Source organism: Sebastes umbrosus, chromosome 10 (genome assembly GCF_015220745.1).
Source record: "Sebastes umbrosus isolate fSebUmb1 chromosome 10, fSebUmb1.pri, whole genome shotgun sequence".
In the NCBI taxonomy this organism is placed as follows: domain Eukaryota; kingdom Metazoa; phylum Chordata; class Actinopteri; order Perciformes; family Sebastidae; genus Sebastes; species Sebastes umbrosus.
The window spans coordinates 24,260,424-24,280,202 of record NC_051278.1 but is presented as its reverse complement, the minus strand read 5'-3'; the positions used below and the strand labels follow the sequence as shown (position 1 = coordinate 24,280,202).

Below are 19,779 nucleotides of genomic sequence, written 5' to 3'. Positions count from 1 at the left end.
ATTCATAAACATGTCAGTGTTATGAAATATATGGGGGGATATTAAAACTTTCTATTTAAATATCATGAATTATGGTCGCAAAAATGTGTTCCCATTTAAGGGGAATGCCGAGTATTTTGGTGTCTGGGTGCAGAAGCCCATTCGTCATACGGACAATAAAGAGGGTTTTCGCCTGACAGAGGAAATTTATGGTTGCCCTTCTTTGCCCTAATAACTCACATATTGTGTCACGGACTGACAGCCCTTGCAGAAAACAGCAAGCCTGTTATCAATCACACATCTTTGCATATTGTGAAACGTCCCCCCCCCCCCCTCTTCTTCTTCTTCTTTTCTGCCAGACAAAAACACTGAAAACATTTGAAGGAATAGAGCTGAGCACATTTTAGACTTTTGTTCTTATACAAACTCTTACATTAAAAATGACTTATTTTGGAGCTGCTGTTTATTTATATTACACATGATGTCAAAATTATGACTCATAGAGAAGTAAATTATTGCTTGTTTTTTATTTATTCATATAGTTTACAAAGCCATGGGCCTATAAACTGTAGCCACTCTTCTGAAAAAGACAGTCTTTCTAAATTGTATCATGTGGAGACAATATTTATTTTATATTATTTTATTCGCTGTATACCTTTCATTCTAAATTGCATTTGTGCACATTATAAACTAAAATATGTTTTATTTATATTGGGTGTTTTTTTTGTTTTCCACCAAAAAAATATATCTAAACTTGCCCCTTTTGACTGTCCACTCCAGGTTTTCTTGCTCTCCAAGTTGACCTGTCAAGCAGATTACCCCAGAAGAGATTAATGGCAGAGGCGGGTTGCAATAATAATCGTTTTGTTTGATGTGACAACTTTGATAGGCGTTGATTTACTTACAAACTGATAGGCTTTTAATTGAGCGCCTCCATCTCCGATTGAGATGAAAGCAAAACCGCATTGAAAAGCTGCCCGATTGCCCCGCAGCCTCAATACTGATTAGCCATCTCAGCGGTGAATAGTTCAAGGCATTTTAAACTTCTTTTCTCAGCGGCCTGACAGACCATTTCTCTTTTTCTTTTCTTTTCTTTTCTTTCTCTCCCCGTCCGCTTCTTCTTCTTCTCTCCCTCTTTAAAAGGAAATAAATCATTTCCCATTGTATGTAAATAAAATCGAGCTGACATCAATATAAAATGTCTGGATTTTCTTTTTTTTGTTCCCCCAGTCTTTGTTATTCTTGTTGCAGATGACAGTGTGTGCCCGAGGCAGATGACAGGTTTTAACAGCAACAATAGCAGATGATGCGTTTAAGCCCCAAAAATGGACAGGGTTGTGTTTTTTTGAGAGACCGTGATGTTAGAATAACCCGGGTTAGAATAATATTGAATGAATGTTTACTCTTGCATATTAAGTTATTTCGGCTACATTAAATAATGAATATGTAAATGATTAATTAGTCCATTTTATTTTTCTATTTTATTCATAATGGGATTTTTTTTAAATGTTTTTTTTTCTATTTGTCAAAATTACCCTAAGGCTTCTTGTTAACACCATAATCGGCCGATAATATAAAAAAAAAAGCACTTTAGCACCTTAAAGCCCTCACAGCACATATATTTGAGCTGTCTGCAAGTTATTAACGTTTCATCATGTGTGCCACCTCAGAGGTGTTTGATGAAGAACTCCAAAAGTTACAGACTTTGCTGAACAGGTTAACAGAGGAAAAAAAATATGTATTTTAGTCCTCAACTTTTGCTTCTCATTGTCTGGACTAGTGAGGTCTGCTATTGTCCATGCATCTAAAAAAAATTAAATCTTAACTCGAGAATCGATTTATTTCCTCTGAAAACTTGGTGTCTCCTCCAGAATGTCTCTCTCTCTCTCTTTTTCTCTCTCTCTCTCCCCATTTGTTCTTTTCCCCGCAGTCACACTGGCATGTAATCAGCCACAATAGCTGACATAAATCAAGCGGCGGATTGACAGCGTCTGACAAATAACTGATTGATTGCGGTGGAGCAGAATTGACACTTGACGGAGGGGTGGAGATAGAAATAGAAGGGCGGTGTATATTATACTGAAAACATGTGACATTCACATCCCTCCATCACTACATTGGTCTATTCCTGTCAACGCTTGTCTGTTTAGGGAATTCAAGCTGAAATGGTTGGTTTTATGGTTGCCAGTGTGAGGAAAAAAAAAGTCCCAGTGGGTGGATGTGTTGCAAACTGTGCGCGTCTCTCGAGGTGACAGACAGTTAGAGTTGGAGATAAAATAGCCCTATTTGTTAAGTTAATGACAGATTTCTGACAACACATTTCACCTTTTTAACTTCACGAATGAGTATTATCTTTTGTAGCTATTAATTTTAACTTTATGATCCATTTATTTGTCTACTTTTTGATTTGAATGTTTTTATGTTTGCTTTTAATGTTTGCTTTTATTGCCAAGAGCTGCTAAACTGTTTTTCGTTGTTTTCAATGACAATGACAATGACAATAAAGTCTCTATTCTATTCTATTCTATTCTATTAGTAGCCTAACATAATGACATTGGAGCAGTGAAAAAGGTCGGTACTAAAAATGTGCCACAGTAATTAGAAATAGATCATGCCATCATAACTTGCATTTCTTTATTAGACTTAAAAAATAATGTGTTAGTAATAAAAACAAGTCAACCCAGCAAATAAGGTGAATAAACAGTGATTTAACGTCCATACTAAAAAAAACAAAAAACTCAATTACATCTTTCATATCATACCAAATAATCATATGAGCCTATATGAAAAAAAAATGAAAGTGTCTGTTTTATAATTTTAATACTCATCTATTATATTCTCACTCATGGTGTGCATTGAACTCGTATAGCACCAACATGTAAAAAAAGGGTGATATTACATCTTTCATATTAGACGAAAATGATCATATGAGCCTATAATGAAAACAATTAAAGTGTCTGTTTTATAATTTTAACAGTCATCTATTATATTCCCACTCATGGTGTGCATAGAACACATATAGCACCAACATTTAAAAACGGTGTAAGCGTTCCCAGAAAGCAACAATATTGCCTCCTATCTCCTCCCTCGAGCTGTCGAAATGGAGGCGCTTACAAAGAGGAGAACGTCACATCCCCTTGACCCTCCAATCACCTCAGGGTCCCATTTGATTGGAAGGCGGCAAAGGCTTTAATCTCGGACTAATTCAGCTGCTTTTGAAGTGAAAATTTCTACCAGTTCGTACTTCGGGAGTACAGAGCGAGGACCTGCACACACAGAGACACAGAGACGCACAGACTGACGCACTGAAGGCGCAGCGCTCATGGTGCCAGACACAGCCACGGATCTGCGATAACCTCGCACGGTCGCTCTCTTCTTCTTCTTCTTCTTCTTCCACACAGCTGCCGCGCCTTGCTCCCTTTATTCTACCAGGATTATACTTATTATTGAAGCGTTTTTTACCATTCTTTTTTTTTTTCCTTGCTGTTTTTTTTCTTCATGAATCTAACGCCGCCGTTTCATTTCCTGACTGAATTGGGACATGATCACGTCGCCCTCGGCGTCTGTCCTCAAACATAGTGGTATTTGTGTAGCAGCAGCCTGGGAAAGCAGCAGCAGTTGTCGGAATAGCAGCTCAGCGAGCATCAACAAGCCTTTTCTCCACTCCGCACCTCCGTCTGATCCACTACGGCAAGCGAACCGAGTTCCCATCAAGGTTTTGAAAATGCTTACCGCCCGGTCGGGACACATCTTGCACCCGGAGTATCTGCAGCCTTTACCGTCTACACCCATCAGTCCCATAGAGGTAAGACACGGACATTTATAATACTTCATGTTGATAGCATTACAATGTTATTATAGGCTTATTTCTGTTAGGAGTGCCGCGCGTAATAGCGTTTTTGGGTGCCTATTCCTGTAACATATCCTGTCCAAAATGTGATCCAGGTATTTGAAACAGTTCTGTGCAGCATAAAGACGCACAGTTTGTTGTTAATAATCAACCAGATTGTAGTTTTGTTCATGGAAGAGCCGTGCGTAATTCCTCCATTACGTTTGGAAAATGCGCATATCCATATTATGATACGATACGATACAACTTTATTGTCAGTTTGCACTGAAATTCATTTTGCAGCTCAGTTTAAGAAAAAAGTACACATCCAATAGACATAATGTTACCATAGACAGACAGAAAGACAGACAGACAAGTAAGACCCATCAGACAAAAAAAAAACAAAACACATCACCATTATTCATACATAACCCATTCAGACAAAAAAACAAAACATCACCATTATTCATACATAACTCATTATAAAAATGACCATCTGTCCTCTGGATTTACATGTATTTAGTAGCACATTAATTATTATTTAGCGACAAGATGTTAAACGGCTTTTCTTTCAGGCTGTATATATTGTAATCATTAAAGAAAGTGTTCGTTTTTATAGCGTTTATCAACATCTATATCATCCTTTTTTTTGCAGCTAGATGCCAAGAAAAGTCCCTTGGCTCTGCTGGCTCAGACCTGCTCTCAGATCGGCAAACCGGACCCGCCACCTTCCTCCAAACTCTCCTCCGTCACCAATGGATCTAGTGAGAAGGAATCTAAATCCGGTCCTCTGAAAATGAGCGACATCGGTGTGGATGACAAGTCGAGCTTCAAACCTTACTCTAAGCCATCAGACAAGAAGGACTCCTCGTCCTCGAGCGAGAGAGGAGAGAGAGGAGAGTCTCGTGAGAAGTCTGGTTTCCGCGTGCCGAGCGCCACCTGCCAGCCGTTCACGCCTCGGACAGGCAGCCCAAACTCCTCCACCTCTGCGTCACCCATGCCATCCGAGGGGAAATGCGGCGGGGATGACAAGAAAGAGTCTGATTGCAACAACAAAAATGGCTCTACGGACGGCTCTGGCACCACTAGCCACAGCAGGATAAGCGTGAGCTGTGGTGGAATTAACGTGGAGGTCAACCAACACCAGGAGACGACGCCGGGCTCTAAAAACACCTCCTCTTCGGACTCTGTAACTTCTGTATCCTCCGCGTCAGTTCTCGGCTCAGCAGGACTCGTGGCGCCGGTTTCTCCTTACAAACCCGGGCAGACAGTTTTCCCTTTGCCTCCTGCCGGTATGACGTACCCAGGTAGTTTGGCTGGGGCCTACGCAGGTTACCCTCAACACTTCCTGTCCCACGGAGGGAGCTTGGTGAACGCACAGCTGGCCAACTCACTAGGGTGCAGTAAGGCCGGCTCTCCTCTGGCTGGAGCTTCTCCGCCCTCCATCATGTCCGCCAGCCTCTGCAGAGACCCTTACTGCCTCAGTTACCATTGTGCCAGCCACTTAGCGGGCGCAGCCAGCGCGTCCTGCACGCACGAGTCCGCAGCTGCTGCAGCGGCCGCAGCGAACGCGCTCAAAAACAGCTACCAACTCATGTACCCGACGCACCACATGCACGGCGTCCACACGTCGGCTCCGTCGTTTACCGGACACCCCTTGTACCCGTACGGTTTCATGCTCCCAAATGACCCTCTGCCTCACGTTTGTAACTGGGTGTCTGCAAACGGACCGTGCGACAAGCGGTTCTCCTCCTCAGAAGAGCTGCTGAATCACCTGAGGACTCACACTGCTTTTACCGGAGCAGAGAAGTTGATATCTGGGTATCCCGGGTCTTCATCGCTGGCCAACGCAGCAGCAGCGGCCATGGCGTGTCATATGCACATGCCGCCTTCAAGTGCGCCTGGGAGTCCCGGGACTTTGGCTCTGAGGAGCCCGCATCACGCGTTAGGACTCAGCAGCCGGTATCATCCGTACTCCAAAAGCCCGCTGCCAACCGGAGCGCCTGTTCCGGTGCCCGCTGCCACCGGCCCTTACTACTCCCCTTACGCACTGTACGGACAGAGACTCACCACAGCTTCAGCGCTTGGATACCAGTGAGAGGGAAAAACAAACAAAAAAGGACTTTGAGAAGTTTATAGTTCTAAGAATGCAAAAATATAAAGACTTTTATATTAACAGCGCTAAAACTTATGGGCGGGATCCGTGGACTTTCAACTGTATTTATTTATATGTCTGCTTAAAAGCAGGCTGATAATAGCTGAAAAATGGAGAAAAATATTTGAGTAACTCAAAAAGTGCATTATGTTGAACTCTTATTGGTAAAAATGAAAACAGACACACACACACACACACACATGCATACACACACACACATGTTAGAGTACTAATTAAAGTAGGGTTCTTCATTTCGATGTTAATTTGAAATTGCTATGATTGTATTTGTTCTTATTTAATGTCTCATTGAGAAAGAAAAATAATTTACATGCATGTTTGTTTCTTAAAAATTTCAGAAAAATTGTCCACATTTTAAATTGCCGTTATTTTTCAGGTGTGTGTACACCTTGGAAAGAGAATTGGTATTTTTTTGTATGTATTCTGGAAAAAAATAAGAAACAATTCTGTTCCATATCTCCGTGTGCCTCATTTTCTGAAGTATTATTCAGTGTAAAAATAATAGTTGGATTTATATTCCACTGACAGTTTTTTTTTTTTTTTAAATTGGTCTGTTAAATTAATGGGGTTATAAGAAAACCTCATTGATCATTTCCGCAACATGGCCTATATATATTTTCTAGGCTGTCATACTTTTTAAAATAAGTCATTGCTGTTTTATCAGAAGTCATTTTGACGATCTGCTGATATGTGCATTTTTCTTTCTTTCTTTCTGTCTTTCTTTCTTTCTTTCTTTCTTTTTATTATATTAGTTTATATGCCAAATAACTAAGAAGCTTTAAACGTTTACTTTTATCAGAGCACATGTGTTATAAAGTTTAAATTACATGCAACTTGAATGAGAGTGGGAATTGGTTGTGTGTGTGTGTGTGTAGCCTCTGTGTGTTTGAGAAGGTGTGTGTGTATACAGAGTTAAACGGGCTTTATAAAGTGAATTTGTACGAGATAATTTAGTTTACTGGTGGGTAAATTTTGTCAATAAGTTGTTTGATATATTATTTGACAGGTGTTGTAGCTTACACGCTACTTTACCTGCGTAAAATAAAAAAGATTGTGAAATACGCCAGGAAAAAAAAGTTGGAAAAGGACAGCATATTTTCTGTGGATTATAAGCACAGACATGCGTTTTAAATTGCTAAAATAAAACTATCCAAAAAAAAACAAAAAACAGTGAAAATCAATTTTACAACTTTAAGAGAAAGACGGACGTTGACTTGAATAATTTGCTGGTTTCAGGTTTAATGCACTAGAAATTTTACAACCTTTTTTTTTAAAATTAATTTATGATGAAGCTGTTGTGGACCAAGAGCAAGCCTCTGATGCTCCACCAGGGTGATATTTCGACGTGGAGGCCATTAACTGGTTTATATATATGTGAAATTATAGGTTATTTTTCATCATTATCAGGATGCCAGGATGCTATTATTTTTAATTATTTGCATTTGATAATCTCATCCACCTGTAAATCTAATGTACACAGCACTACATTTGTTATTAAAAAAAAGATCTTGTGCAAAGTTGTGGGATTTTCATCAAACACTCACAAATATCGTGGTTTGAATTTTGCAGGCGCATATTGAAGTTATATATTTAAAATTACAAATAACATCCCACATGAACAATTGATATTTTTCTATTATGTCTTTTTTTTCCTTCTATTTTTCTTGCACAGATATAACGGCATTGCACATATTGTTACAACTGATTCTGTTTGTGATATTCATAAGGAAAATCAGCTGCATATTTGAACTTTATTGTATTATTGAATTATTGAACATATAGACAACTTAAGAGATGTAAAATCGGTGCATGAGAAGATAATTAAGTTCACGCAGCCACATTAATTATCATTTTACTATGACTTTAAATCAACATTGCGTAAAACCAGGCCTATACACTATTTCACATGCAGCCTATATATGCTTGCTATAGTTGGCTGTAAACAACATAGATTTTGGTCTTTCAGTTATTTTGGGCATACTGTTGACCCAGCTGTGTTCCAGTTGTTATTCTTATTTATTTAGTGAATGTCTCCTCAGCTCTGCTGTCCCTCGTCTATCTATCTCACAGCGGTTATTCAGACGCAACAAACTCCTCTCATCGAGTGGATGAGGCCCACACGCGCCCTAAACTGATGTAATGACGGTGAAAGGGAGCAATTTCCATTTCTACACATCATGGTGGCTGTGCTCGGAGGGTCCCCGGTGGAAAGGCAATTTATCATGTGCCCCTCCCCCTGGCCCTGTCACTGCAGGAACAGGCAGGCACATGTGTGCATGAATTACAAACCCTCCCACCTACCCAGCCCCTCCTCCCTACCTCCCTCCCTCACTGTGGAGGTTTGACACAGAGGAGAGAGAGAGAACATGGGGTTATTACAGTATGCAAGAGTATTAAAGTGCATATTCATTTGTCCATCAAGACCTAAAAGTGCTGAGGTGTGCATGGAGCTCTGCAGAACAAAAAGCAAACCAGCATAATGGAAAACTTACATATTTAATCATTTAAATATAATTAAAATAACAGTGAATTATGCTGATTTTGGTATTATGATTTAAAAAAAAACAAATTAATAGTTTGATGAGGGTCTCGAGAGAACAATTAAGCCGGGTTTCCACCGAAAGTTTCCCTGGACTTTTGGTCCCTGGAACTACTTTTCGAGGAACTAAAAGGTTCCTTCAGCCCGCTGTTTGTCTGCGTTTCCACCGGCGGTCTAAAGGGGCTCAAAGTTAAAGTTTAAGAGAGGTGTACCTAATCTGGTCCAGTAAACATTATTACAACAGTAAACAGTGTTAGGTCACAGGTTTTGACATGGCATTAGAGGCTTTTCAAAATGAAAATTTGTCCGAATCTGAAATTGCAAAACATTGCATGGTGGAGCAGTAGAGGCCACAACTTTACTGTATAACTTTTGGGGTTTAGGGAGTTGACACTGCAAAGACAATTTAAAGAGGTTGTAAGTGTTTGCCTAACTAAAGAAGACATTAAAGTACATTATTTCCTTCAGATTATGAAGAGAATTTTTCCATTAACTCACAGTTATGCTCCTGCCTGGTTTGCCCAGTGGATGGTCTCAAAAATGCACATCAGCAGCAATCAACAAACAGGACAAAACACAGTCACTGAACTATTTTAAAAAAGGTATAAGGTATAAAAAAACCCCACAAATCTTTAAAAAAAATGCTTGTGCTGTGACCTAAAGCAGCCATTTTGGATTCTTGGGAGATACTTGGATCCTCAGAGAGAGCGAGAGAGACACTGCAGGAAACCTGGCAGGACATCTGGTGAAGAGGAGGTGGGGTGAGGGGGGGGGGAGAGAGCCCAGGATGTGACTCACACACACCTAACCCCATATTCAACCCTACTGAATTACCACCACTAAAGCTGTCATTAGTGGGTGTGTGGCACAATATAAAGACATGCCGTCGTCTGCAGTGGCAAGTCTATAGTTTGTGTAACAGCTGTGTCAATAAGGGGAAGCTGCTATAATGTTCAACCCCATGCCAGACATAAGTCACAGAGCGATTATTATCTTTTATGTATGTGCGGTTGTTTTATCAGGCTGCGATTACAATATAAAAGCTCTTACTGATGGGAAAAAGGAGGCCTATCAATAATGGCTTTGTTTGCACTGTTTACTTTATGTGCACTTCTTACTTGCAGTTACAAGAATAGATAGCTAATTTTCAAACACATTTTGATTATACATCTACTTATACACCACGGAGAATGCTCTTTGTCTGTTACCAGCCTTTATGCATACTGTACATTACATGTACCTATACCTCAACTACGTCTTTGCGCTGCAATTGTAGTAAAAAGGTGTTCTCTTAGCCGGAGCACGCGACTGTCATTATGTCAGTGTGTGATGTATGGTGATACGGGCTGTTGGGGTGTCCACAGCTTTTTGTGATTGTAGCAATGAAGCCATAAAGTGAGCTGCATGAAACAAAGCAGAGACTCAGTGGCCGTAACCAGATCTACTGCTTCAGGCAAATCCGTCCTAAATCTGCCTATTATCCAGGAGATTAAAAAAATCAACATTGTTGTTGGTCACATGTCATATCCATCAACGCTAAAGCACCCTTTTTCCGACAGATTGATCCTCGAATGCAGTCTCCAACTGAGAGCGGTAATAGAGGTAATTTGGTTCTCAAAATCTGTGCCAAAGCAGACAGGAATCCCTCCCAGCTCTTCTACATGTGGTTACCCTCCTCATTGATTTACAAATGTAAAGTGCTCATCCAGGTGATGCGAGAGAAGTGGCAGTGTTGATCTATCCGCGCCACTCAGATCCGGAACCAGCGAGACACTTTCTTGTGCTTAGACAGCCTAAATGAGGTCATTTCTGTCTGCTTTGGGATCTACGGTGCGCTGGGGTGTTTTAGTGTTCAGATAATTTGCCCATTTTCGCATTCTGACAAAGAATATTTTATGGAAATGCACCCTTATTCCAGGCACCTTAATGGAGTGTGTTGGAGTGGTACGCCGAGCTGATGAGGTTGTTGTCTGTCACTGATAAATGTAAAAAAGCAGAGAAAATGTCAGGGATGAGCTCAGCTGCAAAGGGCTTTTTGCCTTGGAATCAGCAATGCCTAAGCACTGTATTTTCGGGGCGTTCACGGCGCACAATCGCAAGGTTATTCTAATTGTTTGAAGCTGTTTGAATACAATATAAGACACTGTACAGCGTCTGTCTTTGTACGTAGCCACCCAGTGGATTATCAAAGGCAGAGTCATCCAACTTAATTTGAGATAAAGGCATTGGCTCTCCAAGGTTTTTTTTTTTGACAGGTTGAGGTTTCAGTCTACCGCATAATTGCTGTCTTCTGCTGTTCTCTCCCTTCTATGAGTAAATCCTGATGGTGTGTCACCAGCCTTACATGACAGTATGAGTACATGATGTCATTTCCATGGGTGTGGGCCACCAATTACCATGACTCACATGCTTACTAACTACATAAACTGTAGGTCTTCTGTCGTATTGGATGAAGATATAGTGATTGGTCAATACTCTTCAAGTTGATATCTCTTCCAGGGAATGTCCACAACTTACAATCCTGGAAAAAAAAATATTTTATAACTTCTAGGGCTGTTAAAGTTAACGCGATAATAACGTGATAACGCAATTTGTTTTAACACCACTAATTTCTTTAACGCATTAACCCAACTTGTGACTTTTAGGTTGTAGCAGGCTCAGTTTTAAAGCTACCGGTATCATATGAAACTAGAAAAACCTAAGGAATCCATTGGTATCAACCATGTCATACTAGCTTGTCGCGAAGGAGGCTAAATAACGCTCCATACGTACAGCAAATTTTGGCGAGGAAAAACTGGCATGGCCTTTTTCAAAGGGGTCCCTTGACCTTTGACCTCAAGATATGTGGATACAAATGAGTTCTATGGGTACCCACGAGTCTCCCCTTTACAGGCATGCCCACTTTATGATCATCACATGCAGTTTGGGGCAAGTTATAGTCAAATCAACACACTGACACTGACAGCTGTTGTTGCCTGTTGGGCTGCAGTTTGCCATGTTATGAATTGAGCATATTTTTTATGCTTAATGCAGTACCTGTGAGGGTTTCTGGACAATATTTGTCATTGTTTTGTGTTGTTAATTGATTTCCAATAATAAATATATACATTTATTTGCATAAAGCAAGCATATTTGTCCATTCCTGTGTTGATAAAGGTATTAAATACTTGACAAATATCCCTATAAGGTACATTTTTAACGGATAAAAAATGTGTGATTAGTTTGCCATTAAATACTTTAATACAATGACGGCCCTAATAACTACGTGATTGATGACTTTATGTGAAACAAAGTTCAATGTTATTGTTTATATTATTGGATGACTGTCTGCAGGTAAGGCCTATTTGAGGTTACTGTATTATGCATATTGACATGCAAATACTGTATATTATACAACAAAAGGCCCTAAAGCTGGCTCATATTTGACTTGTAATTTTGGGGGAATTATTTTTTGTGCGATATGGCTAACAGACCTAAATTTCCACCCTGGTCGGTTATACAGATTTATTGTTATGTATTGTATTGTAAAGCTTCTTATTGGCATTAATTACAAATACGTATGCCATATACATGCTTGGTGAAATAAGTAACTAAGTAAATCCTTCCATCAGAAGTGCACAAACCTTAGCCACCTCCTCTATTCTGTTTAAATGTCCAAATTTCTCACCAAGCGATGGCTAAAATTACAAAAAAAATACAAACCAAATGTCATTTGATTGTATAAAATATTATGGTCATGCAGTAGAAAATAAATAAACAACGCTCATAAATGAGTGAAATCGGTTTGGAAATAAATATTACACTTGCACACATGGCAATAAAAATTACCATAAGAAAATGAAATAAGGTAAATTACAATGAAAGATAGAGCTAATGTATGGAACAAATTATAAATAATTTATAATAAAATGAATGGTTGTAAGAATGATCTCTGTGCACCACTCCATGAGTTGAGGGGTTACGGCATACAATATATTAAAATTATTAAAGTTGACCTGGCATCACCGGGCAGGACTTGTCATTCATATCCTGAGCAGAAACCACACAAACACATGAGAAATACAGGCCCTGAGCAGTCTTATTCAAATCTGAAAATATTTGCATACTAGTACAGTTAGCTTGAGGACAAAACAAGCATCTTAGTGACTGAACGCTACATGAAAGCTATAAAGTTACTCTGTGGAGTTTCCATTGTAAACAAATGCAGATTTGTACATGTTGTTGTATGGCACATTATGAACTCTCCCCAAACACTAAATCACATAACTAAGTTAGAGGAAAAATCGACATTATTGCGGATGTATCTTGTATTGCTGGGTACATGTTTTGATGGACAGGGCTGTATACGTAGCATCAACATGTGTTGGCTTTGAGGAAGGGTGTGACTGTTTGGCTTCATGACTTCTTCTTTAGTGGAGAATCTTGCTCCATAGGTGTCATCGTTGCTTGATCCACCTACGCGTTAAGACTAATGGCTGGATGCAGCAAGTTCAGGCACATCCTCAAAGGGATTTTCAAATAAAACAACAAACTGAAGTGGGCGTAGATTGAGTCAAGTTGAAGGAAAGTGGATACAAGCAAAAGTTACTTTATAAGACTTCATCCCATGTTTGGCAGCGGTACCCATGGGGTTTGGCTGATGGGGATGGAGGAGGGGGTGTGGGGAGTGTGGGGGGGTTGTCAGTGGCTTCGGGTGGCTAACTTCCCCTGCTATTTAAATGTTTTTCCTCTTCGAATTGCAAATAAAAACCTTTTGCCTTCTCACACACTGCCCGTATATATAATTTTGAAGTGTGCAAGTGAGCTAAATCATACCAATTTTGCCAAAAAATTAATAACAGTTAAACTCATTACAGGTGTTTGGAGAGTTTGCTGCCCAACTCGAGCCTAATGGGTCCTCACAAAGTCAAATGTTTGTTTATGCATTCAAATAAATCACAATGTGTTGGGCGCCTGGGTTAGCTCAGTTGATAGAGCGGGCGTCCATGTATCAAGGCTTGGTCCTGACCGCGGCGGCCTGGGTTCGAATCCGGCCTGTGGCCCTTTCCGCATCCACTCTCTCTCTCCCCCCTTTCAAGACTCTATCCACTGTCCTGTCAATAAAAATGGAAAATGCCCCCAAAAAAATAACTTTAAAAAAAAAAAATAAATCACAATGTGGCTTCAGTACACAACCAATTATTACAACCAACTATTTAAATTGTTACAAACAAGAACCATTCTCAAATGAAAAGTTTCTGCTGAGATATGCTAGTGTTACATATTTTCTAGCTAACGCCGATTTCTCTGACACACACAGCTAACATGAGTAACATGAGCTACTATTAGGACATGTTGCTTATTCAAAATATGACTACACAAAGTAACATGATTATAACCGGTGGTTTAGTGGTTGTTGATAAGGTGGGTGTACTAGGTAGATGGGTTGTAAGATACAGAGGAGGAAGTGGGTATACTCTCCAATATATTCCAATGGCCTTTTGGCTGATAGGTGGGTACACTGAGAACTGCCATTAAAAGAAGTGGGTATAACCCACATACCTGCGTATACCCTCCACTACACCACTGATTATAACATTAAAAGCTTCTCTTATCAAGTGAGTTCTGTGCTAACGGGTAGATATTTCACTTAAAGGTACTGTGTGTAGGATTTGGCAACATCTAGTGGTGTGGTTGCAGATTGCAACCAACTGAGTACCCCTCCGCTCAGTGCAAAACCATGGTGATGCCGTTCGCCTCGCTTGGATGCCATCCTTACCATAGTAACACTACTTTAGGAGCAACGGAAGTCAGAAGGCGGCTGGCGGTACCACGGTTTTGCACTCTGCAGGTCATGTTATCGCAGTTTCACAAGCGTGTCAGAGAACTACGGTGGCCTTCAGGTAATGTGTAAACGTGAAAGACTCTTGCTAGAGCCAGTGTTTGGTTTGTCCTTTCCAGGCTACTGTAGAAACATGGCAGAGCAACATGGCGGACTCTGTGAAGAGGACCCGCTCCCTATGTAGATATGAAGGGCTCATTCTAAACTAATGAAATCATGATTCTTATTTTAAGGTGATTATAAACTAATGAAAACATAGTTATGAATATTATATTCCATTTCTGCCAATAGATCCCCTGAAATGTTACACACTGTTCCTTTAATTTAATAACAATTAAGGAGTAAACACACACTTACCTTTGTATTTGCCTCCATTTCCCACCTCAGCAGCGTTTTTTGGAGAAACAGAACCTGTAAAGAACCATATGGGAGCGTTAATAGTTCTCTATATAAAAGTGGAGCTCCATAGGACCATTATCCAATTTAAAGAACCACTGAAGACCCAGAACTTTCTGTATACACTCCACTATATGATATTCTCCAGAGTTGCCTGGTCAGAGCCAAGTGTGGAAAAACAGCAATATATAACACTTATGTGATTTATGAGAGCTATATTTATCACATTGATATAAACTATTCAACTATTACCAGCCTCCACATTACTCCAGCAATTCATTCATGTCAGTGGACCAAACAATTCCCTCCCCTGCACGCCGCCAAGCCCTAAACCAAACTACTTCTCTCTGCCGCTGCCCATATGACTTTCAATAGAGACTTCTCCAAGGAAATAAGAGGAGAGAGGGGACATTTCTCAACTCATCCACATGCAGTAAGTGATGATGCTGCGATGTATCACACATTGATCTGAGGCATTTGGGGGAGCCGAGCGTATTAAGAAGGGAGCGCAGTAGACTAATGGGCCTGACTGGGAGACAAATTGGGCCAGACGTACAGCAACACAGCCCCAGGAAATATGGGGGCTCGCATCACTTTTATTGCTTTAACGCATTTTAGTGTTAACTGAGAAATTGAACCTCAAATTACCTACAATCCATTTGTTTTTTCCCTTTTTTGTTGTCTTCTGCCCAGCAGAAGGTGTACTGAAAACATTATAGGCGGCCGTGTGCTGAGCAAGCAGGTTTTTCTTTTGAAATAAGTTGCTTATTTAAAATAGTAGGCTACATTATTGTGTAAACAGTAAGAGTCTAAGAAAATCAAGAAAGGCTCTGTTGTATTTCCTTCCAGATAATATGATTATAGGGACATTATGTCATAGGGAAAAAGGAAAAATGTAACAGATTTAACAATATAACCACTGCATATTTCTTAGGTGATTACATTTACAAGGAAAACAAACAGGCAAGAAAAATAGAACAATAATGTCAAGTAGCTATAAATCATGTTTTAATTTAGTTTAGTTCCAGTTAGTGATCTCATGTTTTATTTAGAAGCTAACTGATCTTGTCATTCATTTTACAATTTTACAGATTGTGCTAGACTGTATAAAGTCGTGTAGTAGCCCCATGCTGAGGGGTTTCCTACATCTGTCCAAATGTGCCATGTCCTGTGACAGATAAAGAAGACCTGTGCTGTCCGTCTTCATTTCCTGTGGCTAGTCAGACTGAGATTCAGAGAGTCAGACAGACAGTGCATTTCAGCTGCGGACCACGTGATACAGAGTCTGCCTGTGAGATCTTCCCTCTGTCGTCTGAGGCAGTGGACATAGTGACACTTCATGTAGTGAGTTTGATGGGAGCAGAGCTGTTGAAATGGCATGACAGGATGAGTCCTCTTCATCATGTCTAATTATTTATATTTGATTTAACACTTTAATGTCCTCACTAAGAAAAAAAGAAAAGTTATTTATTTATTTTTATACATTTATTTATTTATTTATTTTAAATATAGGCCTCTACCAAATGGTTGTCACTTGATGGTAAAAGAAAAATACAAACCATGTACAGTTAATATGCTAATAATAGGTTAGTATACCAGCATATGTAAATTTGTTACCATGAAATTAGTAAAATTACCAGCACTATATTATTTACATATATTTATTCTAGATATTTACCATATTTACAATATAGGCTACTTTGAAAACATCTCAGAAATGGGAAAAAAAATCATACTTACATACTTTTTTCATCAAATATATGATGACATTAACAAATTATATTAACAATGGTGAATGTTCATAAGGTTTTTATTTCATTAAAATTATAAATGTATCATCCTAGAATCACTACTTTTACCAGTAAAGGACAATTCAACCGTTTTGACAGTAAAAAAAAATAATCATATAAATTATTTCAGCATACAATGAAATAACATTAAATGTATCATATTAACTGTACCGTAATTATAATCAATTAAGTTGTTCTACTTAGTAGAAGTAGAAAATAGCAAATTTTAATTGCATCATTAGCTTTATTGCTTTTACTATAAAAGATCAATTAAACCGTTTGGTAGAGCATGTTTTTAGAAAATTATTCGACCCTTATTAGACTTTTTTTTGTATCAAGTTACATAATTCTGTTCAGTAAGACCTCTGAAATTATGACATGTTGAAAAAAATATGCCTACCTCTGAAAATTAGACCAAACAGAGCCCTCATGTAGTACATTTTTTGCTAACTTCCTGTAATAAGGCGAACTAAAAAGACAAAAAGAACACATATAATGCACAGTGTTTAAACAGTATAGATTTAAGTGTGACACTCGACATCCCCCACAGTTTGGATCAAGTGTTTTATGTGACAAGAAACTGGCTTTCCTCTCTACGATGTGACATGACCTTACAGATCTTTTTGACAGTCATATGCTGAACGGCTCCCCCTATAGACAGTCAGTATATGAGTACGCTGGAGGTCACACAACACACAGAAGCCTGCAGAGTGTTTCTGATGTCTGTAATAGTTAATTTTCTTTAAGATGAAAGCTGGCAAATGTGAGCTATCAACCTTTAAATATTATGAGAGAAGAAGCACACAGAACTTACACATGCACACACACCACACACCCAAGGAGTCAATCAAAAAATAAACAGATGAAATCTACTGAAAATTTCAAGATAGAACAACTGTCACGGGGATGATTCTCACCACAAAGAAAGCGGGAAAGACAAGTGAAGGGATCTTTTGAAACCCAAGGTAAATAAGAGGAATCAGGCGTTGAACATCCAGGTAATAACTGATGTTATGACTTGGCATTTGCTCTGACATGCATTTGAGACAGGAACATTAAAAGATATCCACCATTTGACAGGTATCACAGTTCCCCCAGGCAAGAAGGATTCTCATTTTGATGAGTGTGTCAGTCACAGTGAAGCCTGTCGACAAGCCAGATCTCAAGCACCGACGTTCAGGAATAACTCTTGCCTCAAAAAATTACAAATGGAATATTTGAATAGCTGTGTGAAGGAGGACTGATTATTGCTAAACTACAAAATGTTTAGTTTGGGTTGTTGAGGCTTTAGCATTTCTGAAAATACAAATTTCTGCGAGGCTTTCCTCTCATAATGCCACAAAAGTGTCATATTAGTCAAAGTGGCTTCAAGTCAGTATTCTATTCATCATATGTTTAAATCAGCAGTGGGTAGAATTGGAGCAAATATGATTAAAAAAAGTTATTTTTATAAAACGGTCACTATATCCTGACAGTAGTGCATGAGACAGGTAATCTGAAAAAAATCATGTGCCTCTGTGTCCTCCGGTGCTCCTAATGGCATCTGCAAGATTTCACAGACCGGAGGAAAACAACCAATCAGAGCCGAGCTGGAGTCTGCCGTCTCCGAGCAGCTGACAATGACTCCAATCAAACGGTCAAACTAAACAGAGCTCAAATGTTTTCAGGAACATCTTGTAGTGTACTGTTAAGCTGTAAAATCATGGATGTATAAAGAGAACTGGATACAGCTTTAGAGGCGGGGCCCCCCGTCATTCCTATTAGAGTTGCTCAGTGGTGCATGAAGCCAAAATGGCTCGACTTCCGAGTGGAAAAATACCCGGATCTTCTGCATCCATTGGGCCCATGGAGCAGGCGCAGTAGCGTCCGCTCGGTCACATGGCTCGGTCACGGGGTCACAGCCGTCACGCTGTCGTCACAGCTTGCTAACTCCGCCTCCCAGCCCTCGCTCCATCCTCGGTCTGGGTCTTATTCACATGAACAGAGGAAGGGAAATATCTCTGGATTCGGCTATTAGTGCATTTTACAACTTTTAGGACCTAATGATATAAATAAGGACTATTCAAGTGTTCGTACTGGGAAGTAGATTCATCTAAAAAAAAAAGAAAAAAATGATCCTCTGAGTTAGAGACATCTCTTTCCCAATGTAAATCTATGGGAAAAAGTCTTTCTGGGCCCAATGGCATCCTCTGATGGACACAGAAGTTGTAGTACCCCCGTTTGGCCACTGCGAAAATTGGCATCAACGACCGGCGCTCTTCCTGGGGGCTTTTATAAAATGAGAAAGTTTGTGACCCGGCCGCCATGTTGAGATCAGCTGAGAAAATACCAAGCACCGCCCACCAGCTGGAGCAAACTTTCTAATTTTACAGCTAAACAGTACACTACAAGATGTTTCTGAAAACATTTGAGGTGAGAAATAGGCATTACAGTAACAGAATATTGATTCATATTTGATCAGCGCTGCCTAGTTTGACCATTTGGTCGGAGTTCGCGAATGATTGACAGCTGCCTCTGTTGAATCATAGCCAATAGGAACGCTCTCTCTGAAATGACCTCTGATTGGCCAAAGTTTCCCATCACGGGCTAGATTTTTTAAAAGTCTGAAAATAGCCATGAGGAGGTTCAAAAGTCTAGTTGTCTCTCAGAACACTTGAATTACAATATGCTGAAAAGTTATTATGGAAGTTTTGCCAAGTGATGCCAAACATTTTTATGCCTACTGCAGGTTTAACATAGCGTTTCATTATGATGCACTGGAGAGCTTTTCTGCTTGCCTCGTTTTTTTAAATAATGATGTAAAAAAACAGAAGCATTGATTTGAAACATAACATAAGCCACCGCTTCCGGTGTACATAAGCTCAATACTCAGCAGAGTGCAATTGTACAAATTCTCAAAATGGATCATTCATAATCAACTTCAATGAATTAGTTGTGACTGAAGTCGACAGGGCTGTGGAGCGATGGCGGACGACACCGGGCTTTAAATGCCACGCTCGGCGCCAAGTGTGAATAGTCGCTCTGTATGCATTTTTCACTCCAGCATGTGCCATGTTCAGTATATGACACTCACGCTGATTTACTACCCTCTCCCGGCTAAATAATTTACAGGGATATGGCTCTCTGTGCTTTTAATGGTTGTTGTATAGACCTGCTTGCCTTTAAAATGTTCCAGAGGCAAGCAGCCATATGCCTGGATGGATGGGAGACCTCTCAGCGCTGATTAATAAGCTGCTCAGTACTTCACTGCAA

At 39.7% G+C, this 19,779-nt stretch overlaps 2 protein-coding genes across 7 annotated transcripts in view; one reads left to right on the top strand and one right to left on the bottom strand.

The window, feature by feature from the left end:
- lrmda (leucine rich melanocyte differentiation associated) overlaps window positions 1-19,779 on the bottom strand; it is a 351,320-nt gene that overhangs the window by 276,624 nt on the left and 54,917 nt on the right. For all 6 annotated transcript variants that reach the window (XM_037781646.1, XM_037781645.1, XM_037781648.1 and 3 more), the window contains one exon: window positions 14,699-14,752. In XM_037781646.1, the coding sequence (XP_037637574.1) occupies window positions 14,699-14,716 (18 nt within the window). In that variant the 5' untranslated portion in view covers window positions 14,717-14,752. The remainder of the gene's footprint in view (window positions 1-14,698; window positions 14,753-19,779) is intronic.
- znf503 (zinc finger protein 503) lies at window positions 3,183-7,498 on the top strand. The gene is made up of 2 exons (XM_037781639.1): window positions 3,183-3,784; window positions 4,464-7,498. Exons 1-2 carry the CDS (start codon window positions 3,521-3,523, stop codon window positions 5,904-5,906), a joined length of 1,707 nt encoding a protein of 568 aa, XP_037637567.1. The 5' UTR covers window positions 3,183-3,520; the 3' UTR covers window positions 5,907-7,498.